General features: G+C 44.0%; 1 protein-coding gene across 4 annotated transcripts; it reads left to right on the forward strand.

Moving 5' to 3' along the window:
* The first annotated feature begins 708 nt into the window (after positions 1 to 708).
* Positions 709 to 27,155, forward strand: Bdh2 (3-hydroxybutyrate dehydrogenase 2). Of its 4 annotated transcripts, XM_042701663.1 has the most exons (11): positions 728 to 808; positions 1,681 to 1,685; positions 5,669 to 5,755; positions 7,058 to 7,136; positions 9,890 to 9,986; positions 12,247 to 12,355; positions 16,564 to 16,624; positions 18,272 to 18,385; positions 22,898 to 22,956; positions 24,162 to 24,254; positions 26,920 to 27,155. In XM_042701663.1, exons 3-11 carry the CDS (start codon positions 5,684 to 5,686, stop codon positions 26,971 to 26,973), a joined length of 738 nt encoding a protein of 245 aa, XP_042557597.1. In that variant the 5' UTR covers positions 728 to 808; positions 1,681 to 1,685; positions 5,669 to 5,683; the 3' UTR covers positions 26,974 to 27,155. The 4 variants fall into 4 exon arrangements, with proteins under 4 accessions (XP_042557598.1, XP_042557596.1, XP_042557597.1 ...); XM_042701664.1 differs by lacking the exon at positions 1,681 to 1,685 and having other exon boundaries at positions 709 to 808; positions 5,664 to 5,755; positions 22,904 to 22,956; XM_042701662.1 differs by lacking the exon at positions 1,681 to 1,685 and having other exon boundaries at positions 710 to 808; positions 5,664 to 5,755.
* The last annotated feature ends 213 nt before the right edge of the window (positions 27,156 to 27,368 follow it).

Here is a 27,368-nt window from a genome sequence, read left to right on the forward strand (position 1 = left end):
CAAGTGCAAATTCCTGAGTTAAACACAAGCTTAAAACATGCACAAGTTTAAAACATGCACAAATTTAAAACTACTGTGTTGGGAAGGATCTGACATTACTGCCCAACAGTCCTAATGAGTTTGCTTCTTTTAATGCACTGTTACTCTGATAAAGGCCCTTCTCTCTTCTTGGGAAAAGGCTGAGGGGAAAAAATATTAAGTTTCTCATACTGTAATGGTGTCCTTCCTCAAGTTTGGGGTTTATAAAATGACTGGAGTCTGGAAATTCATTAAGCGGCTGTGCTTCTGTTTCTATTATTTGGGTTCTATTTTTGCTCACCTGGAAGTTTTCTATATGTACAGCTCAAATTACAATGTAGTAGGCATCCTATCAATTTCATTTCTAGAAAACACCATGATTAGTCAATGACAAGACACAGGTTGGCACAAGTAAACTTACTGGGAACTGCTGACTTCTGCACCAAGAAGTACCACTATCCATGGTATAGTGTTACTCAGGACAATGGTGGAGCAGGATGTTTGGAAAAGTGTACACAAATAGTGCTACACCTGCTCTCTAACCTGGCTATCACCTTATGACTTGTAGCTAACAGTTCAATTGAGTTCCACAAGAGGGCAGCAGATACACATCCAAAATACGTGGCTGAAGCCACTTATTTTAAAAAAAAAAAAAAACTGAAGAAATACTATACAAAGAATCTGAACTACAATCCCAGCATGCACTGCTGAGTGCCTGACTTGCTTCTGCACAAAGATCTAAGTCTGTTTCTCCTGCGGAGACCTGAGGACACCATTACTCTTCTCCAAAGTAAGATTTCCTGGTAGTTTGTTTTCCCAAAACTTTGGACTGGGGCAAACAGATGCTTAATGTTTAATGTTTAAAATGTTATTTGTTCTGCACTTTATTTCAAGATCAGTTTTAGCAGTTAGATGATGTAACAGGTCTTGGTTTAGATTTTTTCCCAAGTCTTTCAGAGTAGCCAGAGGAAAAGTAGTTTAGCAGTATCTGTGCTAGGTAAACATTTGTCTTTCTGGTTCATGAAAATATTTAGAGTACCTGAAAATGTTGTGCTGATGTCTCTTTCACTGGAACATTTTGGGGGAAAATACTTAAAGGAAGAAAGTCCACATGCCTAGTGTTCCTACTGAATTTACTAAGAATTGACTTTAAAATGTCATTTCTGGTCAACTTTGCACAAATTTACCCAAAGAAATCTCTTGGTTTGAGAATACAGTATATCTGTGCTGCTCCCAAAAAACAAATGACCAGCTCAAAGGAGGCTTTCAAAGTGTGCCAATGGGGTGCTTTGTGCTTCCACAGATTCTCAGCAGATGCAACTGGGCAAGTCATCAGTTCTTTTTACTGGCACTGGGGAGTTCTTTTTACTGGCACTGGGGCTTGAATTCAGAGCCTGTGTGCATTCTCTAGGCTTTTTCACTCAAGGCTCTCTTTTTTTTTTTTGTCGGCCGTGGGGCTTGAACTCTGGGCCTGGGCGCTGTCCCTCAGCTCTTCAGCTCAAGGCGAGCGCTCTACCACTTGAGCTACAGCGCCACTTCCGGTTTTCTGGTGGTTTATTGGAGATAGGAGTCTCACGGTCTCTCCTGCCCGGGCTGGCTTGGAACCGCGATCCTCAGATCTCAGCCTCCTGAGTAGCTAGGATTACAGGCGTGAGCCACCAGCGCCCGGCTTTCAAGGCTGTCTCTCTACCACTTGATCCATACATACCTCCATTTCTAGCTTTTGGCTGGCTAATTGCAGATAAGAGTCCCACAGAGTTTCCTGCCCAGCCTGGCTTTGAACCTTGTTCCTTATAGCTCAGCCTTCTGAGCAGCTGCGGTTACAGGTGTGAGCCATTGACATTGGCTGGGTCATCAATTCTTGAAGAAAGTGTTGACCTATGCCCTTAAGGAGCATGAGTCCCTGTCACCAGTGCAGGTACCTTAAATAACAACCGCTCTCCATAGGTCACACTCAGTACTGGGGGAGGGCAAAGACGATAGTAGTGGTTCTCTAAAACATAAGTTGAACTTCCTTCTTAACGGTTACCATGTTTGAAGTGAAATTTTGGGTAAGAGGAGAGAAAAAAAAAAACCTCAAATTGTTTGTATCAGACAATGTAGAAGCTAGTTCCTTGGGGAGCGTGTGCTTGCTAGGCAGAAGCTCTACCACTTGAGCCAATCCCCGCAACCATTTCTGCTCTGTTGTATTTTCCAGGTGAGGTCTGTAGATTATTGCCCAAGATGGCCTCAGCTTTGATCCTCCCATCTCTGCCTCCGGTATCGCTGGGTTTAGAGATGTACTGCACTGCACTTTAACTAGTTCTTAGTATTATTGTGTCCTGAGGGGAGTAGACTCCAAGGTAGACGTACGTAGGCATGGATTGTATTAAGGGGAAATGCTGGGGTGGGAGGAAATGCAGATGAAACTAGGTAAAGCTGGGAGAGCCATCAGCTTGTGAGGGAGAGAGGAGGAGCCTGGCTGGAAGCAGCTTCCTGCCGGTTGTGCAGTTGGTCTCACAGGGTGGCCGGAGACTTCCACAAGAGTCAGCCCTGGAGCTGCTGCGTCTGCCTTCGTCTCAGAATGGCCCTAGAACAAACTCCACCTCATAAGCAGTCATCTCCGCTAGTCCAAGGCTTTGAGGTGCAGGCTCTGGTGCATGAAACGGGAACTGAGAGCCCTGCGAGGAGTGCAGCCCCAGACTTCAGCAGATGGCCTGGTGGGAAGCCCGACTGCAAACGCACGGGAACACAGTCTCTCAGCTGAGCCTCACTGGTGCCCAGACTCTCCTGTGAAACACGTCTCACATGTGGAGCAAGTGGTGGAGGGTTGGAAGGACTGGGACACTGGGTATATGAAAAAGAAAGAGAGAGAGAACCTGAGAGAGAGGGGAGGAAGGAAGGAAGGAAAGGAAGGAGGGAGGGAGGGAAGCAGGGAGAGAGGGAGGATTTGCATGGCTGAAGAGAACAGAGATACGTTTAAGAAGAAAGCAGCAGACACAAGCCTGAAGGCAAGGCTCCTTTTCCTTTATCCCACAGTTGAGTGGCAGTGACTGAAGGCTACTCGTGTGCTGCCAGAAGGTTTCACTGAATACCCTTCTCACTCACTCCAGACTCCCCTGCTTTTCATTTTATTTTATTTATTTTCATTTTATTTTATTTATTTCTTGTGTTCTAGGGCTTGAACTCAGGGCCTGGGCACTGTCCCTTAGCTTTTATTTTGCTCAAAGCTGGTACTCTACCACTTGAGACACCGCTCAATTGAGTTCTCAATTGGGGATAGGAGTCTCAGGGCTTTCCTTCCCAAGCTAGCTTCAAACCTGGATCTTCAGAGAGCAGTATCCTGAGAAACTAGCGTTAGGGCTGTGAGTCACTAGTGCCCAGCCTGCTTTTCATTTCCTAATGGGTGGAAAGCAAGATTCTCAAGTTGCTCTCCTCCTACAGAGATGAGGATCTGAGGGCGTCCTTGAATGGAAAACTGTGGAAGGCCATGGCTTTGCTCCCTCTTTGCTTTTTTTCCTGAAATACGGACATGACTGTGTTTGGCCTAAGCAACTTTGTGAGTGGTGGTGAAGCTGAAGAGACAAGAATGGCAGAGCAGAGCAGAGGAGGGCCTATGCTGATGTCGTTTGACTCTCGCATTGCCAGCTCACTATTGTATAGTCTAAGCCTTTGTGGATAGCTCATGCACTCTGAATTTTCCCAGTGTCAGACTTTCTCAGTCTTCCCTTTTAGAAATTACTGCTACTAGGCACTGGTGACTCCCAGCATGCATTGATGAGCACCTGATTTGCATCTGCATAAAGATCTCCAATCTGTTACTGAGATTCTGTACATCCTAGCTACTCAGGAGGCTGTGATCTGAGGATCAAGATTTGAATCTAGCAGGAGCAGATAAACCCATGAGACTCTAATCTCTAATTAACAACCAAAATGCCAAAAGTCGATATTTGACTTAAGTAGTGGAGCACTAGTCAGAATAAAGGCTGAAGACAGCACAAGGCCCTGAGTTCAAGATCTGATACTGCAAAGATAAATAAATAAATAGTGCTTCTATGGATTAAAGTGTTGCTGTTGCCTGTGTAACTTTAAAAGAGGATCAGGAACAATGTCGGGTGGATGAGAAGTTAATTTGAAGCCAGGCTCCAATGGCTCATGCCTGTAATCCTAGCTACTCAGGAGGCTGACATGTGAGGATCATGGATCAAATCCAGGCAGGGCAAGAAAGTAGACTCTTTTTTAATTGTCTTTGAGACTCTTATCTCCAATAAATTGCCAAAAAAAAAAGCTGGGATGGCACTGTGGCTCAAGTGATAGAGCACCAGCCTTGAGCCAAAAAGCTCAAGGACAGCATCCTGGCTCTGACACTGATGGTCTCTGTGACCTTGAGCAGGAAGGGTTCTCATCTGGGACATGATTTGATCGTTTTTCATGCCTATTGTTCAATTAATCTTTGAGGCCAGCAATGAAATCTTTTCAAAGGCCGAGAAAAACTGATGATGCAAAACTCAACAATAGCTGATAGAAGAGAAAGCAAGAAGCAGCCCCCTCCCCCAGTAAGGACTCATGAGGCCCTGGTGGTATTTTCTGGCCTGAGAGGGAGGGCAAGGCGGTGGGGACTCTGTACGTGCTCTTCCATCAGCAGAGGCTGACAAGAACGAGGAGGGTGAAGTCCAATGTCAGCCTCCAGTCAGCACTTCAGTGGCTTCCACTACAAGCTGTTGATAAATTATACAGGTCTCTAGACATTGGCACAGTGAGACCAAAGGAGGATATGCACAGGAGCAGACCACAGCGGCGCAACAGCTATGTGCATATAATCATATAAAGTCGTATTTTATGAAATGAACTCCAAGAAAGGGAAATCAGAGATTATTTTTTGCTGCTGCTGTTTTTGGTTGTCTTTTCCTTTTGTCTTATTTGTTCATTTGTCTTTGGGAGGGTAAGGGGGGAGCACAGAAATGGAGAGACAAAGGATGAATAAATACAGCAGTTGTGCTCACTAGACACCATGTAGAAAAATGAACTGTACAACTTGTGGGTGGGGATGGGAGGGAAAAACTGGGAGAGAGCAAGGGAAGGGGTGTCATTGTCCAAAAAGAAATGTACTCATTATCTGACTTAGGTAACTGGAACCCCTCTGTACATCACCTCTACAATAACAATAAAATATCCATTTTAAAGTTTTAGATACACAAAAGCTATGTACCTAGAGTAAGCACCCCTGGACAATCCAGTGGTGGGACTATTCTTAGAGTGATGAAGTCTTCACATTCTTTATTTTTCTTTTTTTCTTTTCTTTTTTTGTGTGTGTCAGTCATGGGGCCCGAACTCTGGGCCTGGGCGCTGTCCCTCAGCTCTTCAGCTCAAGGCTAACGCTCTACCACTTGAGCCACAGTGCCACTTTTGGCTTTTTTTGCTTATGTGGTGCTGAGGAGTCATTTGAGCCACAGTACCACTTTTGGCTTTTTTTTGCTTATGTGGTGCTGAGGAATCGAACCCAGGGCCTCATGCATGCAAGGCAAGCATTCTACCACTGAGCCACCTTCCCAGCCCCATCTTCACATTCTTAAAGGAGCCTGTTGAGCTGTTCATTCCAGATGTTGACACCAGCACCAGATGGTATTCTAGTTACAGTGTTAAGTGTTAACTGTGCATGTCTTTAGATTCACGTGCAGGTCCCCTCATGGGTCGACTAGATGGAAAAGTTATCATCCTGACTGCGGCTGCTCAGGGGATTGGCCAGGCAGCTGCCTTAGTAAGTTCCTGTCTCTTGTTGCTTACTTACTCATTTTGGAAAGGAGTAAATTATGTAGGCTGATGTCATGGTTTTCTCAATTCAGCATCTCCTTCTCTCTCTCTCTCTTTCCCCTTGTCACCTTCTCTCAGTGTTTGTCTCTCTCCCTCCTTTTTTTTTTTTTTGGTCAGTCGTGGGACCTGAACTCTGGGCCTGGGCACTGTCCCTCAGCTCTTCAACTCAAGGCTAGTGCTCTACCCCTTGAGCCACAGCACCACTTCCGGCTTTTTCTGCTTATGTGGTGCTGAGGAATCGAACCTAGGGCCTCGTGCATGCAAGGCAAGCACTCTACCACTGAGCCACCTTCCCAAACATGCTAAGTGTATGCTCTTACCCCTCAGCATACTTCTGTTGTCTTCAGTTACAAAGGAAAAACTTCTATTCCTGATGCAGATGAAGGAATGAATGTCTCACACGGTGTTCTGTGACATCCCAGATAACCTTTGGCTCTCAGTAACACATGTTTCTGCCCCAGTTTCTCTGCCCCATAATACATTTATTGTAGAGGCCTTCAAAAAGATACGTAGCTTTCTGGAATGAGGTCAGCTCAGAAGGAGAACTGACTTCAATTTCTCCCACCTCTTGCCCCCACCTAAGTTAGTAATACATCTTAAAATAATGACAGCACATTTGTAGAAGTAGAAAATGACCTATCTTTCTCTTGTTTGAAGTTAGTCATCTGTGCACAGATGAAATCTGGACTCCCCTCCCAAAATAGTAGTGTTTTGAGGTGTTCAAACCAGAGTTATTTGTTTGTTTGTTTGTTTATTGGTGACAGGACTGGGGTTTGAACTCCGAGTTTGGACACTGTCTTTTAGCTTTTTGGGTCAAGGCTGGTGTTCTATCACTTGAGCCACAAGCTACACTTCCAGCATGTTGGTGGTTCATTGGAGATAAGATCTTCACAGACTCTTCTGCCCTGGCTGGCTTCAAACTGTGATCTTTAGATGGCAGCCTCCTGAATAGCTAGGATTACAGGCATGATCACAGGCACCTGACTACATTCAAGTTTTCAAAAACACTGTTTTGTGTGATATTAAAGGGACAAAGATGTCAAGTACAATATATGCCATGTTCTAAAAAAAAAAAGTGATACAAGTAATAATCACAGGAGGAAGGGAGACGTGAGCACAGAGTGTATGAAATTCCACCCACTTTCTTTGTACAATTACAATGAAAATAAGGTAAAAGAGAGAGACCAAATGATTTCCATTTGTGACAGCCGTTTACTCATTTACACAAAGGGCTTGTTTGTGTCTGCAGGCTTTCGCTAAAGAAGGAGCCAAAGTCATAGCAACAGATATCAATGAGGCCAAACTTCAGGAGCTGGAAAAGTACCCAGGTAAGCAGCTGGGCAGCCTGACCTGGGGTCAGAGTCTGCAGCGTATTAGAAAGGAGTTATACTCACGTGCTGAAAGAAAACCCTATACCCGCTCAGCAGTACAGACCTGCTTTGCTTACTTTTGGACTCTTTGATATTAAATCTATGATTCTTGGAGCTCACAACAGACAAAAATAGGTGTGCTTAAATGTCTGAGAAATCTAAGAGATGTATTATCAAAATTGCATTGGACAATTTGTGGAGGGATTTAGTTTCTAGTTACAAAGTCATGAGTGAAAATATCAGCTGTTCTGTTAACTATTAATGGGAGAGGGTTCATGTTTGGCTTTGTGTTTATGCATGCTTGTCCTGGGACTTGAACTCAGGGCACTGTCCCTGAGCTTTTCTGATCAAGGCAACTTACTGCTCTACCACTTGACCCACAGCTCCACTTCTTTAATGAGATCTTTCATTCCTGTCTGTTCTGTTCCTTCCTTTTTCTGGGGCAGTGTTGTTCAATAGTAACATATTATGCATCGCACATATATTCATAGATGTTCTAATAGTCATATCACAATGTAAAATACAGGTGGAAATTAATTTAAATAATATATAATGCGGTATATATGACATCTCAACATGTATTCAATATTAAAAATTATGAATGGAATGGGTTTTTTTCTTTTTATTTGTTTTATTTATTTTTTTAGATAGGATCTTACTTTATAGCCATAGCTAGCCTGAATTTACTATTCTCCATTCTCTGCCTCCTGAGTGCTAGAATTACAGCCACTCACCACCATGCCTAGAACTTGTAGATGGTTTTGTTGTGGATTTGTTTTGAGTTGTTTGGGGTTTTTCGTTGTTGTTTTAGCATTGTGGAACCCAGGACTTGCTAAGTGCTCTACCACGGAGCCATACTCCCAGCTCTAGCTCGGTGGATGATTTTGTTTTGATGATTTTTTTTTGCCAGAAGTAGAACTTGAACTCAGGACCATGAACTTGCTAAGCAACTTCCCAGACACATCCCCAGCCTCTTTCTGATTTAATTATTTTTTTTACAGATAAGGTCTTCTGATTTTGCCTAGGGCTGGTCTTAAGACTTTTACCCACCTCGTATGCCTCCTTTTGTGAAAGTATTACCCCGGTCAAGCTAACTAACAAATCCCCTCACTTCCTGTAGTCATCTGCTTGCGTGTGTTGAGAATACTTAAAAGCTGCAGTTAGCTCATTGCAAGTGTCAGATGCAACATATATTAACCATAGCTCATCATGCTCTACAATGGATCTTCAAACCTATACATAAGGACAAGATTGCACCCTGTGGCTTTCGTCTCCAAATTTTCCTGAGTCTCTGAATTGAGGTATATTTTGACACTACTGTACTTTTCAGTCAAGGCTAGCTATAGGTTTGTTTTGGTTTTACTTTTGCTTTATCAGTGCTGGTCCTGGGCTTGAACTCAGAGCCCAGGTGTTGTCCCTGAGCTCTTTTGCTAAAGGCTAACATTCTACCACTTCAGTCATAGCTCCACTTCCAGATTCTATTTTATTTTATTGTCAGTCGTGGGGCTTGAACTCTGGGCCTGATCATTGTCCCTGAGCTCTTCAGCTCAAGGCGAGAACTCTACCACTTGAGCTACAGCACCACTTCCAGTTTTCTGGTCATTTATTGGAGATAAGAGTCTCACAAACTTTCCTGCTTGGTCTGGCTTTGAACCATGATCCTCAGATCTCAGCCTCCTGAGTAGCTAGGATTACAGGCCTGAGCCACCAGCGCCCGGCTGACTTCCAGGGTTTTTTTTAAGTGGTTAATTGGAGATAAAAGTCTTATGGACTTTGAATCCTGATTCTCACATCTCAACTTCCTGAGTGGCTAGAATTACAGGTGTGAGCCGCTGGCACCCAGCTTGCTAGCTGTGTTTTAAATGCTCACCTGCCCCTTGTGGTTGAGCTATGGCCTGAAGGCACATACTACACTGAAATCACACACCACAATGGGAAACCTGTGATTTGCCAGGTCATTTAGGGGCCCCACCATGTCCCACAGTACACTGGACGTCACTACAGCACAGAGGACTTCAACCGCAGTGACCCTGAAAGAAATCAGAGCAGAGCAAAAAAACCTGCTTGAAAGTTACCTGGCCCAGCAAAGTAGGACAGGTTACGTGGTCAGGCGAGCTTTAGTCCCTTCAGTGAACCAAACAATTTAGAATGTATTGAATTACAATTCCAAGAAATTGAAGGAAAGTTATTCTACTAGGAAATCACGAAGGAAAGAAGTCTTTCTAAAATAAAATTTCAGCAGGGTGCTGGTGGCTCATGTCTGTAATCCTAGCTACCCAGTAGACTGAGATCTGAGGATTGAGGTTCAAAGCCAGCTCAAGAAAGAAAGACTATGTGACTCTAATCTCCAGTTCACCAGAATAAATCCAGAAGTAGAGCTGTGGCTTAAATGGTAGAGCACCAGTCTTGAACAAAATGTTTAAGAGACAGTGCCCGGGGGGGCCCTGAGTTCAAGCCCCTGTACTGGCGTGAGCGCACACACACACACACACACACACACACACACACACACACACACACACACACACACACACACACACACACACACACACACACACACATCTACAAGACTGTAAAAACCCTAAAGATAGCCAGCAGTGTTAAACAGCCCGGCTAGATTTCATGTTCTCCATATGATGAATCTCAAAAACAACTAAATCTTCAAAAGGAAATATGTTTTTATAGCCATAATAATGTCTTTTATTCTTTAGGTATTCAAATCCGTGTGCTGGATGTCACAAAAAAGAAACAAATTGACCAGTTTGCCAGTGAAGTTGAAAGAGTTGATGTTCTCTTTAATGTTGCTGGGTAATTTATGACATTTAATTTCTCTTTACTTCAGAAAGTTTTCTATGACTTTGTTAAGTGAACTTGAGGGCTTGGAAGGTGGCTCAGTGGTAGAGTGCTTGCCTTGCATGCATGAGGCCCTGGGTTCAATTCCTCAACACCACATAAGCAGGAGAAGCCAGAAGTGGCAATGTAGCTCAAGTGGTAGAGTATTAGCCCTGAGCTGAAGAGCTGAGGGACAGCGCCCAGGCCGAGTTCAGGCCCCACAACCAACCAGGGGAAAAAAAAAAAAAAAAAAAAGAACTTTGAGCCAGGTGCCAGTAACTCATGCCTGCAATTCTAGCTACTCAGGAAGCTAAGATCTGAGGATCAAGGTTTGAAGCCAACCCAGGAAGTCTATCAGACTCTTAGCTCCAATTAACTAGCAAAAAGCCAGAAATGGAGCTTTGGCTCAAGAGGTAGAGTGTCAATTGTGAGCAAAAAAGCTAAAGGAAAACACAAAGCCCTGAATTCAAGCCTCATAACTTTGATACTATGGTAAAGTTATTCATTGTGGAGCATGACATTGAGACATAAAGCTAGATAAGTGAAACAGCACAAAGGTTGACAGAAACTTGAGGTTTAAAGGTAGTCAATGTCTACAAAAGACACTGGGTATTGACCCAAGTTGGGTCATGTGCTCCACCATATGGAAACTCAAGCAAAGCAAGGCCTTCTGATTCTGTTTCCATATCTGATTCTTCACACAAAAGAATATCCATAGAGATGACAAAACCATCAAAGCTAGCCTGTATCCTCTATTAAATTGTCTGCAGAGAAGAAGATATAAAAATATAGCATCTGCTTCTGGACATTCTGATTGTAGCAACCAACTGTACTTAGTCAATAAAAACCCGGTGTTTAGAAAGCTTGCTGGTAAAGCCGGGCACTGGTAGCTCATGCCTGTAATCCTAGCTACTCAGGAGGCTGAGATCTGAGGATCACAGTTCAAAGCCAGCCTGGGCAGGAAAAAGTCTGTGCAAACTCTTATCTCCTATAAAGCACCAGAAAAGGGCTGGGAAGGTGACTCAGTGGTAGAGTGCTTGCCTTGCATGCCTAAGGCCCTGGGTTCGATTCCTCAGCACCACATAAGCAAAAAGAAAAAAGCCGGAAGTGGTGCTGCAGCTCAAGTGGTAGAGCGCTAACCTTGAGCTGAAGAGCTGAGGGACAGCACTCAGGCCCAGAGTACAGGCCCCACGACCAGACCCAAAAAAAAACATAAAGCACCAGAAAACAGAAAGTGTCACTATGAACACTTTGGGGATAGTTATTTGTCATTTTGATTTTCATAGACATGGCCACTTGATGGCAGTGTTGCTTTTGAAAATAGTCATTTGCTGACAGCTTTTAATGACATTGAAGTCTATAGAGCTGCCTACATTTGACCACCCCAAACTCAAGCCTTCTTCTTCTTCTTTTTTTCTTCTTTTTGTAAAAAAAAATATATATATATATATTGTCTATAAGTAGTTGTACAAAGAAATTGCTGTTCACCAAAGCAGTTTGTGAATACAGTGCATCTTGAACAATGCCACCCCTTCCAGCATTCCCTCCCATTCCTCTCAACCCACCCCTTCCCTCGTTCTTCTTCATGTTTAGGGTATGTATTGAATTTTTTGCCAATTTAACACAACAGTTTACATACACAATGCATGTAGATATGTTCACATCTTAAACCTTTTTATAGAAAAAAAAAAAAAGAATGATGCTGAGTAGGGCACTGGTGGCTCACACCTAAAATCCTAGCTACTCAGGAGGCTGAGATCTGAGGATCATGGTTCAAAGCCAGGCTAGGCAGGAAAGTCTGTGAGACTTATTTCCAATAAACCACTCAGAAACCCAGAAGTGGCACTGTGGCTTAAGTGGTAGAGTGCTTGCCTTGAGCTGAAGAGCTGAGGGACAGCGCCCAAGTCCAGAGTTCAAGGCCCACGACTGACAAAAAAAAAATGCTGCTGTTTTCAGATAACAGATGGTCTCACTTAAGTTGAGATGTTATTAACATAATATGCTAAGTGCTACTATGTTTGAACTAGTGAGTCTTGGTGAAGGAAAGAGACAAATGCCCTCAGTCAATAGATAGAATCATAAATAGATTAAAAATAATAATAAGGGGTTTTTGTAATGGTGCTGGTGCTGGTATTGAACCCAGGGTCTCATGCATGCTAGGAAAGAACTTCCCACTCCATTGTATCAGCAGCCCTTGAATGGCATTTTGTTGACTCCTGTCCAATGCCTCTTCCAGGTTTGTCCATCATGGGACCATCCTGGACTGCGAGGAAATGGACTGGGATTTCTCCATGAATCTCAACGTGCGCAGCATGTACCTGATGATCAAGGCATTTCTTCCTAAAGTAAGACCCCTACCTGCCACCACCACCACCACCACCAGAATGAGAGCAGTAGGCACTGGGAGAGGAGGCCGCATGCACGGAGAGATGGGCTGACCGAACACACTCCATTGCTGAGCATCCAGATCAAGGCATTTCATGGTCATTCATTTAAATCTTCCAGTTCTTAACTCATGAGAAATAGAAGTGTTTCTGTGTGTCAGGCTCCATGCTGGGCACACAAGACTCTTTAGTGAAATTCAACAAAGCCCTTTCTATAAGGAGTTGCCCGTACTGAGGGGGAAGCAGGGATGATGCATAATCAAATAGACCTATCAGATGTAGGGTGGTTTAGGCACCATGAAGACAAAGAAGAAAGGTGTCAGTGGTGCCCTCCTGAACATCACTGCTAAGTGGGGTTTCTGAGAGGTCCAGGAGAGAAGTAAGGAGTAAACACAAAGGCGAGGGACCCATCAGAGTGAACAGCACTAAGATACACAGCTGGGTGCCAGGAACTCCCCCCTGTCATCCCACCGAGTCAGAGCACTGAGATCTGAGGAAAGTCTGGGAGACTCTTATTTCCAGTTAACTAGTATAAAGCTAGAAGTGGGGCTATGGTTCAAGTGGTAGAGCACCAAGCCTTGAGTGACAAAGCTAAGGGACAGTGCCCAGGTTCAGAGTTCAAGCCTCAGTACTGGAGACACACACACACACACACACACACATAAATGAAATAGTCCTCTGAAGAGGTCACTGTTTTATCACAATCACTGACTATACAGAGGGTAAAACTGAGAGATTAGGTGAGTTGTCCATGTTCCTAAAACTAACAAGTGGTTACAACGGAAATTTGAAGCCTGGAATTTCAGCCTTTCCTGTAGACTAGAGAAGGGAAGGGCGGCGGGGTCTTGGGGTCAGCCTCCGTGGAATCTTCAGCCTTCACACAGGTCATTAGTATTTTCACTTCTCTTTTCAAGCAAGCATCATGCGTCTGTCAGAATGCTGCTGGAGGAGAGTAGGGAATGGAGGAAAGAAGGCAGCCACCCTTGACTTTGACTTAGCTTTCAAACCAGTAGTTACAGGGCAAGGAAAGAAAGCGAATGGCTGAGTTCAGAACCAGCTCAGCTAAAGGTTGTAAGCTGAGCTTCAGTGAAATGCAGGAAAGGTTTGTTCCTCCCACTCAGAGGATCGGGTGATGATTGTGAATGTTGTCTAACCCAGGACAGCTAAAGAGCACAGCAAGGCTGACACTGTGCTCTGAACATTTAACCAAATGTGAAGAAGAATCCAGGAGAGGGGCAAGGGATGTGGCTTAGCAAAGTGTTTGCCTAGCATGCATAAAATGCTGAGTTCGATTCCTCAGTACCACCACATCAACAGAAAAAGCCGGAAGTGGTGCTGTGGCTCAAGTGGTAGAGTGCTAGCCTTGAGTACAGAGAGGCTCCAAGACAGGACCCAGGCCCTAGTTCCAGCCCCAAGACTGGCAAAAATAAAATTATAGAAATAAATAAATTCAATAGAGGCACAAAATGAAAAAAACAAACAAGCAAAGAAGAACCCAGGAGAACGTGAACAGGAAAAATAGAGACATTGGCTGAGAGTGAAGGAAATTTTTAAGGCTTATGTAATACCTCAAAAGGATCTATGAATAAACCTCCAGAACATTGAGCTAGCAAAAGTTATCTTTTTGGTTGTGCAGTTTATTTTTCAGATCTGTGATATGAGACTTAGATGCATTTTTAAAGACAGATACTTAGCCCAGGATTTGAGGCAGAAAAGAAACCAGGGAAGAAGGAAGAGTTTCATTCCCAGAGGATAGAATGCTACATGTGTATGAAACTCATTTGCAAAAGGAGCTACAACAAATCCAAAGGCTATAAATTCTAGTTAAATAAGTAGGTATGGGATCCAAAGGAGTTTTTCCAATATGCAAATGCCAACTTGTAAATTAGCACATTTATCTTTTTAAGACCCAAGAGATCTGAATGACTTGGATATAAAACCAGAATAATTCAGTGCAACTTGTTCAGTGACCATGATCACTGGTACATGCTGTGATTCTAACCCTTGGGAGGTTGAGACAAGAAGATCACATGTTCAAGGCCAACCTGGGCTAAATGGGGGCAGGGGAAAAACAGGATGAAGCAAGCAAAGTGACCCCGGCCAGCTCAAGTCTTCATCTGAAACACTACCATCAGAGAAGTCTCCAGGCAGAGTCTGAGCTCGGCCTCTACAAGGCCACATGAGAAGAGGGGCTTGCCCCCTCTAGTGCCTATTTCTTCCGCTGGAAAATGGGGTAGATTAGTATAGATTGCAGCATCTTTTCCAGTCCTGACTGTCCAGGCTCTTTTGGGTCATGAAGTGTGACGCACAAACACCAGCATAGAATTTTCCAGGGGAAGTTATGATTTGGAGTCTACACATATCTGACAGGTCAGGTGATCAACACCTAGGAACACTTGCAGAAAATGTTCATTCCTGGACAGATGCACCCCACACCACTCTGAGACTGTAAGATGAGCTAAAAGGCAGAGAACCGATTGGAACATACCAGAAGGAGAGGCCAGTGCAGACACCAAGGCCCACTAGAATAGATCAGTGAGGGCAAAGATTTGATGTCTTTGTTATTTGCTTGCTTTTTCCTCTTATGGTATGTTAGGGGAGTCACTAGGGCATAGAGATGCTCAACGAACATTTGCTAAACGACTAATGAATCAAGATTGTCAGTCCAGATGAACTTGGAGACTTCAGTGGACAAGATATGCCAAAAGTTAAGAGCTGAGCTCTGGCCAGTTGAGACAGAATGGCTAGATCAGACTAAGATGCAGCTACAAGGACTTGTCTAGCATAGACTATAAGGACCCTACTCTTAAATTTCTAGTCAGTCAGTTGCAATCCCCGTCTATACCATGCCAGCGGCTGCTGTGGCATAGGAAGGGACATGGCAGTGGGTACCAAGTTGGTGGTGTAAAGAAGACAGTCTGGATGGGGCGAGGACTCTGGGCTCTAGAATCTTGGTTGAGGTGAATCTTGGTTAATTAGATAATCCAATGGTAGGGAAAGGACTAGCCTTTTCAGGATACTGTGAGATTCTGCCTGGACAATTATTGACTTTCAGAAGACTGCAGATGCCTTGGTACGTGTGGTATCATGGAAGCAAGAATTCATGTGAGACTGCTGATGAAGTATACGTTCATTTGGTCCTCAGATCTCACACTCCCAAGAAGCTGGGATTATAGGCATGAGCCACCAGCACCCTGCAGTACCCTTCTGCTACACCTTTTTCTTTTAATTTTCTAAAGCGCACTCTCTAACTTTCAAAATTCAGTCCTCAAACCTTCCGGTCAGAATCCCCTCCTGAGTGTCCCCTGGTGCTTCCTGCCCTACCCATCCCTGAGGTCCTTGGAGGCCTCTACTGCTACTGGATGCTTCTGTCAGCTCCTCCATCAGACTAGCAGCTCCTTGTTCTCAGGGTTAGGTCATTCATCTTTGAATCTCCTGACCCTTGCCAATGCCTGGCCACACTAAGTAGTCAATAAATATTAGAAATAGTCTGGGAGCTGGGAGCTCACACCTATAATCCTAGCTATTCAGGAGACTGAGGTCTGAGGATCAGGATCCAAAGCCAGCCAAGACAGGAAAGTCCGCCTGAGACTTTTATCTCCTTAATCACCAGAAAAACAGAAGTAGCTCAGAGTAGTAGAGCAGTAGCTTTAAACAAAATAGCTGAGGGACAGAGTCCAGGTCCGGACTTCAACTCCCATGACTGACAAAAAAAAAGGAGGAGGAGGAAGAGGAGGAGAGGCAGAAGAGGAGGTGAAGGAAGAGGAGGAAGAGGAGGTGGAGGAAGATGAGGAGGTGGAGGAAGAGGAGGAGAAAGAGGAGGAAGAGGAAGAAGAGGAGGAGGAGAAGAGGAAGGAATCTCCCCACATCTGGAATACACAGTGACAATCAACATTCGTGCACGTTCTATTTAGCTCCGAATTTTTTTTCTTGGTCTTGCTGATGCTCTTGCACTATGGGAAGGTGGTAGCACCCTTCAGAAATGCCACTTATGCCATAGTTCCCAGCAATGCCCAGGTAAGGGGATCACGGGTAAGAGTCCTTAATGAAGCTCAACATTATTAAGAAAAAATTGGTTCTGCAAACCAGTAAGTAAATGCATGTATTTTAAAGAAGTAGGATTGGGGACACACTGGGTGGAATTGTTTGCCTGTGTTTTGTTTCGGCAGATGCTGGCTCAGAAGTCAGGTAACATTATCAACATGTCCTCCGTCGCCTCCAGCATCAAAGGTAGGAATGCTTTCACCAGCATTGCGATGCTCACATGTGCCTTGCTGGGCTGTGGGCTTGGAGAAGGAGCGTAGACACGATCATTAAACCCACATAGAGCTTCAAAACGCTTCTCTTAAAAAGTCAGTTTTAAGTTCCTTAACCATCAGACCCATTGTCATAGACCGATGCTAGTCGTAACTTTTTTTTAAATTTACGTGACATTTGAAACATAACTTATGTGTTCTTGGCCTTCCCTTTCATTCTCTCTAATGAATATGGAAATGAACCTGATTTAAGGGGAAAAGCACTTACCACCAAATTATCCAAAATAATGTATGGTACAGGTACTGCATGTTTCTACCCCCCAAAAAAATTCATGGTTCCAAAGTGGAGGGAAAGGTGGGCCGATTCTGTTTTCTGGGGGAAAGCCAGGGGTTTGCACCAAATACTGTAGCAATACACGGAGGGCACTCTGCCTATAGGGTGAAGAATGCTCACAAAGACAGTTCACCGAGATCCTGAGTGAGAGGTTCAGTCAAAGGGCAGGGATGGGGGCTGGGAAGATGCCTCAGTGGTAGAGTGCTTGCCTTGCATGCATGAGGCCCTGGGTTCGATTCCTCAGCACCACGTAAGCAGAAAAAGCTGGAAGTGGCGCTTTGGCTCAAGTGGTAGAGCACTAGCCTTGAGCTGAAGAGCTGAGGGACAGTGCTCAGGCCCAGAGTTCAGGCCCCATGACCGACACAAAAAAAAAAAAAGGGCAGGGATGACCCAGCAAACAGGATGACCGGGAGATAGTGCCACAGCCTGACACCCATGGATTTGTAGGCCTCAAACGAAATCACTGCTGTTGACAGGATATTTTTCATTTGCAAAGACACACAGGAGAAGCATTACAGGAGGGCATGTAAAGTACCAGGGCCTCTTCTTTGATAGTGCAGGTAGATCCCAAAAGAAAATACTATTTCCTATTCAGTTCTGATGGTGACAAGCAGATTACGGCTGTCAGTGTAGCATCTCAACCTTTGAGATTATGCTAATATTATTAGCTAATATTATTAGATTAGGCTAATTATGATTTCCCTAGATTCAGAAACTGAGCTTCTTGATGGAGAAAACTTGATGTCAATGTGGTGGAGGTGTTTTTTTTTTCTTTTTTCTTGTTTGGTGCATCTGTGTGGTAGTATCTGTATGTGTAGTGTGTGTTGTGTATGTGGTCTATATTTGTGAGTATGGTGTTATGTGTGTATGTGTAGTGTATGTAGGTGTACATATGGGTGTGTATGTATGTGTGTGCGTGCTGATACTGGGACTTGAACTCAGGACCTCAACACTATCCTTTAGCTTTTTTTGCTCAAGACTGACACTCTTATCGCTTGAGCCAAAGCTCCACCTCTGGCTTTTAGCTATATAACTGGTGATAAGAGTCTTATATGATTTTTTTTTCTACCCAGGCTGTCTTCGAACCACAAGCCTCAGATTTCAGCTCTTGGGTAGCTTAGCTAGGATTACAGGCATGAGCCATAGGCGACCATCAATGTCTATGTTTTTCCTTAAAAGCAGAGCAGACTGGGAGAAATCTTACACATGGTCAGTAGGGAACCTACTTGTGCTCCCTTACAAAGGAGACGCTTTCTAATTGCTACCATTGACCCTTGCTTGCCCCAGGAGTGGTGAATCGATGTGTGTACAGCACAAGCAAGGCAGCCGTGATTGGCCTCACAAAGTCAGTAGCTGCAGACTTCATCCAGCAGGGTATCCGGTGCAACTGTGTGTGCCCAGGTAAGTCAGGTGCCAAAGCTGCCCTTCCCAACATGCTTTGCCTCTGTGGGCAACAGCTACCCATACTTGTCTACCATGTGAAACTGTATCCTCTAACCTGGACACGCTCAAAAGATAGTCCCTGGCCTCCTGAGACAGCACTCCAGTGATGGCTTGGGAGGATCTTCGGCTGCAGTTAAGAAGGATTTAAATGGACAGAACAACTAAAAGTTTGAGAACAACATGGGCTACATAGTAAGTCATTGTTAAAACAAGAAGGAAGGGAGGGAGGCAGGGAGGGAGGGAGGGAGGGAGGGGAGGAAAAAAGAAAAGAGAAAAAGGGGAAACTATGCCCACAGGACATCAGGGAGAAAGTAAAGGGACTCTCAGAACTCCAGGATCTGTAGAGTTCTGTAAGGCTCCTGGGTACCTCATAAACCAAACAGAGAATGAACCTCTCTTTACCCTGTCAATAGGGTCATCAAACTATGGCTTGCTGGCCAAATTTGGTCTACCAGGTGTTATAATGAAAATGTTTTGTATAGGAAGAGTAGGCACACTTCCTTGGCTTGTGCATTGGCAATGACCATTTTCACACTACAAAGAAATGTCACAGTTCAGCTGTTGCTACAGCTCAGCTGGAGCTCAAAGCCAATCATGTTTGCTCTCAGATTCTCTCAAAAAGAAGTGGGGGGGGGGGGGGGGCTGGGAAGGTGGCTTAGTGGTAGAGTGCTTGCCTTGCATGCATGAGGCCCTGGGTTCAATTCCTCAGCACCACATAAGCGGAAAAAGCCGGAAGTGGTGCTGTGGCTCAAGTGGTAGAGTGCTAGCCTTGAGCTGAAGAGCTGAGGGGCAGTGCCCAGGCCCAGAGTTCAAGCCCCACAACTGACCAAAAAAAAAAAAAAAAGAAGAAGAAGTGTGGGAAGCTGGACACTGGTGGCTCACGCCTGTAACCCTAACTATTCAGGAGGCTGAGATCTAAGAATCATGGTTCAAAGCCAGTCCAGAGAGGAAAGTCTGTGAGACTCTTATCTCCAATAAACCACCAAAAAACTGGAAGTGGCACTGTGGCTCAAGTGGTAGAGCGCTCACCTTGAGCTGAAGAGCTGAGAGACAGCACCCGGGCCCAGGGTTCAAGCCCCACAACTGACCAAAAAAAGAAAAAGAAAGAAAGAAAAAGTGTGGAGGCCCTTCCAGTAAAGGAAGGAAGGAAAGAAGAACTTTCCTATCCTTCAAAACTGGGTGTGGTGCATTTTCTTGGTAACCATGAGAGCATGTTAAATAAGTAGGCCTCATTTATCTGGTTCTACCAACCTAACATAAATACTCGGTGCCTGATAAGGATTATTAATGTCCCCTAAAAGATACCACATGTCTCGGATTAAGGTTTTCTAGTAGTTCACAGCTGAAGAAGTGTTTTTGAATTACCTGAAAGATATTTCCACACCTAAAGGGCTTGCCAGAAACTGCAGGAACAGAGGGAAGAAAAGCTGCCATTTATAATCCTGGGTCGCAAACCCCTGCCAGACAGAGAAGAAACTAGTTTAGTACCCATTAGCCACAGGATGACAGACAATGACATGCTCTGCTTCCATTTGCTTAGAGTGGAATGTAGACATCGGCACTATGAAGAAAACAGGAGAGGGGCTGGGAATGTGGCTTAGTGGTAGACTGCTTGCCTAGCATGCATGAAGCCCTGGGATCCATTCCTCAGTCCCACATACACAGAAAAAGCTAGAATGGGAGCTGTGGCTCAAGTGATAGAGTGCTAGCCTTGAACAAAAGCAGATCAGGGACAGTGCCCAGGCCCTAAGTTCAAGCCCCAGGATTGGCACACACACAGACACACACACACACACACACACACACACATGAGAAAGATTTCACTGGGTTGCAGTACAAGACATGATGATTTGGAAAATATGACTTTAGCCACCTCCAAAGGACTCATGAGATTGGAAACTATGTTATCAAGCACTTAGGGACAAGGAAGTAGCTGTGATTCAGAGTCTACCATGAAAGGAAACACAGGGGGATGCGCATGTGTGCAGTATGCAGCTGGATGCAAGTCTGGCAGTCTCACCCTTCCAACCAGATGCCAGTAGCTGATGACTGTGTGTCAGGCTGTGCCATGGGCATGGCAGAAGATAGTGACACCACAATTCATCTGAGGCATGACTTTATTCTGTAGTACATTTAATAGCTGTTAGTAAGTGTTAGGTCTCAGAGCCAGACTTGTGGGGTACCCCTGGTCAGGTCTCCCACTTACTGCAACACATTGAATAAAGAAGCAAACATGGCCAGATACCAATGGCTCATGCCTCGCATGCTAGCTGCTCAGGAGGCTGAGATTGGAGGATCATGGTTCGAAGCCAGCAGGGGAAGGAAAGTCTGTGAGACTTTTATCTCCTATTAATCACAGAAAAAGCCAGAAGTGGTGCTGTGGCTCAAGTGGTAAGAGCACTAGCCTTGAGCAAAAAGGAGCCTAGGGATGGTGCCCAAACCCAGAGTTCAAGCCCCCCCAGGACCCAGGGGAAAGGAGAATGAGAAAGAGAGAGAGCCAGAGCCAGAGAGACAGAGACAGAGACATGGTGAAGGGCAGAGAGAGAGGAAATACATTCTATTGCTTGTGCCTGTCTGTAGTGGAACAAGGCAAAATAAGTACTTCCAGTCATCTCAGCCACATTCAGATTACAGACATGAGCTTCAGGTCTAAATAGACAAGAAGAATTTGGGGCAGAGGACAAATGATAGGTAAGAAGCAGTCATGGCCACAGTATGAGCTGGTTGATAATTATAGAGGAGAAATTGTTCTGGCTGTCATCTCTGGAGGAGAGCAATCTGGTGGTGATAAACAAGTTATTGTTGCCTGGTGGGCGGTCTGCCCTGAGGAGCCTCTGATGTTCCCTTCCTTCAAAGGGGGCAGATTCCTCCATTCCTCTTTGTAAAGATAGTATGGGTCAATTTTGGTCCTTTTTAGATAACAAGATGATTGGAGGGAGGGGGACGTTCACAAGAAAGAACACAGACAGAAAACAGACAGAAATGCCAGGCTTTTTTCCTGCTTTTAGTCACTTCGTGGACTCACATAAGGAGTGGTGTTTTCAGGTAAAGTAGCTTTAAGCACCTGTTGCCATCCCTGCCTTACGTAAGATGTGGTATTCACTTACCTCAATAGGAGCAAGCTCTTAATGGCCTTCGGGTTTAGGAGGCACTGTCAGTGGGAGCTTAAGGTGCTGGCATTGAGGACTTGAGGAAAATACTGGAAAGTGAATAAGCTGGGGCCTTTGGACTGCAGGAATGTGAAGATAGAAAATTTTCCTAATAAAGTAGGTGATCTAGTAGGAGAGGGGACGGTGAGTGGAGAGAAGGAAGGAGGGTGAAGATGTATATTTGTGAAAATGGACCAGTGGAGTTGTTGACATTGGTTTGGGCAGAAGGGAGGGGACCCTGGAGGGTGACAAGGTTAGAAGGTGAGTCTGATCAAGGCACACTGCACACCAATATAGACATGTCTGCATGCACCTCCTTTACACAACTCATTGATGCTAACAGAAATGTGGGGAGGGGAATCAAAGGGAAAAATGATCATAACAATGTTATTCAAGAAGTTATAAGCCGGGGTTGGGAAGGTGGCTCAGTGGTAGAGCACTTGCCTTGCATGCATGAGGCCCTAGGTTTGATTCCTCAGCACCACATAAGCAGAAAAAGCTGGAAGTGGCCATGTGGCTCAAGTGGTAGAGCACTAGCCTTGAGCTGAAGAGCTGAGGGACAGCGCCCAGGCCCAGAGTTCAGGCCCCACGACCGGACTCAAAAAATAAATAAATAAATAAAAATAAAAATAAAAAAAGAAGTTATAAGCCTATTAAATAAGAAACCAGGGGCTGGGAAGGTGGCTCAGTGGTAGAGTGTTTGCCTTGCATGCATGAGGCCCTGGGTTCGATTCCTCAGCACCACATAAACAGAAATAGCCAGAAGTGGCGCTGTGGCTCAAGTGGTAGAGCGCTAGCCTTGAGTTGAAGAGCTGAGGGACAGGGCCCAGGCCCAGAGTTCAGGCCTCACAATCAGACACCCCACCCAAAAAAAAAAAAGAAATCTAATTGGGCTGGGAAGGTGGCTCAGTGGTAGAGCGCTTGCCTTGCATGCATGAGGCCCTGGGTTTGATTCCTCAGTACCACATAAGCAAAAAGAAAAAAGCTGGAAGTGGCGCTGTGGCTCAAGTGGTAGAATGCTAGCCTTGAGCTGAAGATCTGAGGGACAGCGCCCAGGCCCAGAGTTCAGGCCCCATGACTGGACCAAAAAAAAAAAAAAAAAAAAAGAAATCAGGCAGGCAGAAATGAAATTGTCATTTTGAGTGAAAGGAAAAGGATTTTACTGATTGTTGTATCATATGGAAAGGAAGTTTAAAGTTTAATTTATATATATATATATATATATATATATCATATATATATCTAAAAAATATATATATATACAGAGAGAGAGAAAGATTCCCCCACAAGTAACCAAGCTGTATGTCCATTTTTGTTTTAGGAACAGTTGATACTCCATCTTTGCAAGAAAGAATACAAGCCAGAGAAAATCCTGAAGAGGTATATATATATATGGTTTTAAATGTATTCTTCCCTTTGGGCTGAAAGAATTGCCCTTTTCTTCCCTAGAACAGACTGATTCTTAGAGACAGGAAATATAGTGGTGGTAGCCAAGGCCTGGAATGGGGGAAGATTCAAATTATTGTGTAGTAATTATAACGTGTGTGTGTATGAGTGTGTGTGTGTGTGTGTGTGTGTGAACTGAGGGTTGAACTCCAGGCCTCCTCTTGATCTTTTTTTGATGGGCATGGGGCTTGAACTCAGGGCCTGGGCACTTTTTTTTTTTTTTTGTCAGTCCTGGGGCCTGAATTCTGGGCCTAGGCGCTGTCCCTCAGCTCTTCAGCTCAAGGCTAGCACTCTACCACTTGAGACACATTGCCACTTCCAGCTTTTTCTGTTTATGTGGTGTGGAGGAATAGAATCCAGGGCCTCATGCATGCAAGGCAAGCATTCTACCACTGAGCCACCTTCCCAGCCTGCACTGTCTCTTTTGTTCAAAGCTAGTACTCTACCACTTTGAGCCACAGTGCCACTTCCAGTTTTCCGATGGGTAATTGGAGATAAGAGTCTCACAGGTACTTTTCTGCCCCGGCTGGCTTCAAACCACAATCCTCAGATCTCAGCCTCTAGAGTAGCTAGGATTACAGGTGTGAGCCATCAGCACCCAGCCTTCCTCTTAATCTTGCTTAGCCAGACCTCAACTTCCATTTTTTACTGATGAATTGGAGAGTAAGAGTCTTGAAGATTTATGTCTTTGAGGAGTATAAGCATGAACCACCAATGCATAGATTTGTTTCATCTTTCCAAGAGCTCTAGAGGTAGATGATGGTAAAGTGGCACACATGTGCATATACTTAACACTACAGAGCTGGACACTGAAATTTCTATGTTAAATGTATTTTAATGTTAAACGTGTTTCATTACAACTGTTTAACCTATGTGTTGGGATTAACAGGCATGTTCCATCATGTCACCCAATTTAAAAAAAAAGACCACAATCCTTCTTTCATATGACATATCATCTTTCTGCCATATCACAATATCTGTGGCTGTTTGTTTTCCAGTCATAGCAACCTGACTGCTGACGTGAGGAAGGAAAGCCAAGGGTCCCTCTGTGGCTCCCTCTTACCTTTGACACTTGAGGAGGTTATTGGAAAGCATACATCTTCCCACATCACTCACCTCTCCGTGGTCTCTGTTCACAGGCGCTGAATGATTTTCTGAAGAGACAAAAGACAGGAAGATTTGCGACCGCTGAGGAAGTGGCCCTGCTCTGCGTGTATCTGGCTTCAGATGAAGTGAGCACTGTTCTCCCAGAGTTTACTAGCTTCACACACCTGCGCAGTGGCTTGCCTAGCAGTGAAGTAGCATGGTAGAGTCTCGGCCACATACACACTAAAATGCTGCATTTACAAGGCAGGCATAACTTCCCATTTAATTCCAATTTATTCAAAGGCCACTTGGGTCTGAGCCACTGACTCTTCTTTATTCAGCTTTACATGTCACAAAATCTTACAGCAAATGAAATGGAAGGCAGAAAAAAGAAAAGCATGAAAGTGCTCAATTTCCTGTTTCTTATATTTTGTGTGTGTGTGTATATGTGTGGAAGTGCTGGTACTGGGGCTTGAACTCAAGGCTCAGGTACTGTCCCTGAGTTGCTTTTGCTCAAGGATAGCACTCTACCACTTGAGCCGCAGAAATCAGAATTGGAGATAAAAATTCCAGGCTGTTTTTGAACTGGGAGCCTCAGATCTCAGACTCCTGAGTAGCTAGGATAATAGACATGAGTCACTGGCACTAGGCAAAGTATTCAGTTTTCTCAGAGACAGTTGCTTTCAAATTTTAAAACCAGTGAAATCCTGATCAAATGTAAGTCAAACAAATGAAGATCTATGATGTGAGAGTTTCAGTGAAATAGAAAGGGTTAACCAGATAGACTATACATGTTAACAGTTCACTTGCAGTATCTTTAATTTTACTGGAGATTTGTCTGGGAGAATTCCACTGGCTATGTTTTTCATACTTGTTTGTCTTCAGGTGTGAAAATTCCTAGTTCTATCTCTTCTGCTTTGCATCTGTTTAATAATCAATTGCTTCTGTAATGACCTCTGTGTGTGTGTGTGTGTGTGTGTGTGTGTGTGTGTGTGTGTGTGTGTGTGTTATACTCAAGGTTAGTGCCCTACCATTTGACCCACAGCTCCACCTCCAGCTTTTTGGTGGTTAACTGGAGATGAGAGTCTCATTCACTTTTCTGCCTGGGCATGATCCTCAGATTCCAGCCTCCTGAGTAGCTCAGATTATACAAGTGAGACATCAGTGCCTGTCTTATTGTATATTTTTAAATGACACACAGCTGAGAAGACAAAAACTAATACAAGGTGCAGAGGATAAAAGTATCCTCTTCTGCATCATGTGGTTGAATGTCACATAAATTACATAACAAGGAACTTTTATGAATGGAAAGAGAAGAGGACAGCTGGGTAGGAGTAGGTTGAAGAGGAGCTAGGGACTTGCCAGTTACTTTGCCTCTAAAACAACTTGGTGCAGGCCAGATAATTTGGTGAAGATGACAAAAGGATTAAAATATGTGGGTGACAGAGGAGCCACCATTTCTCTTAATATTAGCCATACTTGTTACATCCAGGGAGAATGCTAGTTAGGCTTGGTGAACCTATCTTCAGAGGAGCTCATTTGATTTGAAAGTATTGCTGATAAACTGAATGGCCCTTAAGAGACAAATGTGCAAATATTCTGTCTTGAAATGTGAAACAAAAAGGATCTTTGGCACTTTAGCAGGGAAAAGAACACTTCATATTAAATCTCAGCCTGCTTTTTAAAGAACTTGGGGAAGGTAGGCTTACTACCTCATTTTCCTAATTTATATAATCGGTTTTTAACATACTGAAGTTTTAATTTTTCTCTGCTCAAACTATGATGTCTTTCCTTCGGCCCCCTCTTTTCCTTCATGATTTAAAACTCAGTTTAAAATCAAGAACACAAATTAAGAGGCGTATCCATTTTAAATTACCAGGACCCTTTCAGTTTTAGGTCTTGGAAAATGAGATGTTTTACAAGCATAATATCAATGATTATTTTTAATTTAGTTTTATATAGATTTACTTATCTAGAACTTGTATAGAATAGGATTTCATAGTTTAATAAATTACATAACTCATGTAAAATTTTAAGACAGTGTATTTGATACAACTATTTTTATTGTTGGGTTTTTCCTTTTTTTTTTTCCTGCAGGTCTTGAGGCTTGAACTCAGGGCCTGGATACTATCAGTGTACTTTTTTGCTCAAGGCTAGCACTCTACCACTTGAGCCACAGATCTACTTCAAGCATTTTTGGTAGTTGGAGTTATAAGTCTCTAGTGACTTTCCTGCTCCAGCAGGAAAGATCTTCAGATCTCAGTTTCTTGAGTAGCTAGGTTTACAAGTGTGAGCTACCAGTGCCCAGGTACACTGTTTGTTTGTTTAACTGTTTGGTGATCACCAGGGCCACTTAGTTACTGACCCATTTACATTTTAAAGGGTTTTTCTTTTCTTTTATTGTTGTTGTTGAAAAGTTTTCAGTGTCCTGAAACTCAGCTAGTTTTTTAACTGTCCTGAGCTTCAGGATGAAAATATGCTATGGGAGCACTTTCTTCTAATTTGGGACATGGCTATAGGCCACTACTGCTTAGTTTTATGAGTCTGAAACCAAACACCCATCTGACTCTGCCCAGAGCGAGGCGTGTATGGGCATGCCTGCCAGAGGCCCTGCAGCAACAGATCACACGAACAGCTGGCAGTTCTAAAGCATTCACAGGGGACTTCAATTTTTCTTAAATTCAGTTTATAAGTAGGGGCTCCTTATTCATATGAGAACCAATTGGTTATTCATCTAGACCATAATTACTTTTGAAAACACAGCCTGTGTCCTGCGTGGTTAATTGTGTCACCTTCTGCTTGTCACTGCAGTCGGCCTACGTCACCGGCAACCCTGTGGTCATCGATGGAGGCTGGAGCTTGTGACTTCAAACCCGCAGCAGAGCAGCCGTCTCCAGAAAACCACCCCACAGCTCTCTCCCAATGAAGGCAAGACCTTCCCAATGACAGTTCCCAAGAGCCTGGTTCTTTGAACAGATTCGTGTCTTTCTAATCTCTCCTGAAATGATTACGTAAAATCCAATTAAAAATATTGAACTTGTTGAAAAGAATCTTTTTTTTTCTGTTTTTTGGGTTTTTTTTTAACTGCCTACTGTATGGATGTTTTTATTCTAAACTAGGATAGCCAGCTTACCTTTGGTTTTACTTTACTGCATTATGAAATAAGGAAGTTAGGCTAAGTGATTTGGGTGGCTTTTGCATAGCGTTATCAAAATGGTGCAGCGCCTTTATCTAGTGAATTAGTGTAACAATGACGTGTA

Source organism: Dipodomys spectabilis, unplaced genomic scaffold, assembly GCF_019054845.1.
Source record: "Dipodomys spectabilis isolate Male_0828 unplaced genomic scaffold, ASM1905484v1 ptg000297l, whole genome shotgun sequence".
Classification (NCBI taxonomy): domain Eukaryota; kingdom Metazoa; phylum Chordata; class Mammalia; order Rodentia; family Heteromyidae; genus Dipodomys; species Dipodomys spectabilis.

Bases quoted from the DNA above. Each gene is read 5' to 3' on its own strand.
- Bdh2 (XM_042701661.1), top strand. From the start codon at position 5,654: ATGTCTTTAGATTCACGTGCAGGTCCCCTCATGGGTCGACTAGATGGA. The intron at 7,137-9,889 runs GTAAGCAGCTGG...TTTATTCTTTAG, and splicing joins GGAGCTGGAAAAGTACCCAG to GTATTCAAATCCGTGTGCTG. The intron at 9,987-12,246 runs GTAATTTATGAC...TGCCTCTTCCAG, and splicing joins GTTCTCTTTAATGTTGCTGG to GTTTGTCCATCATGGGACCA.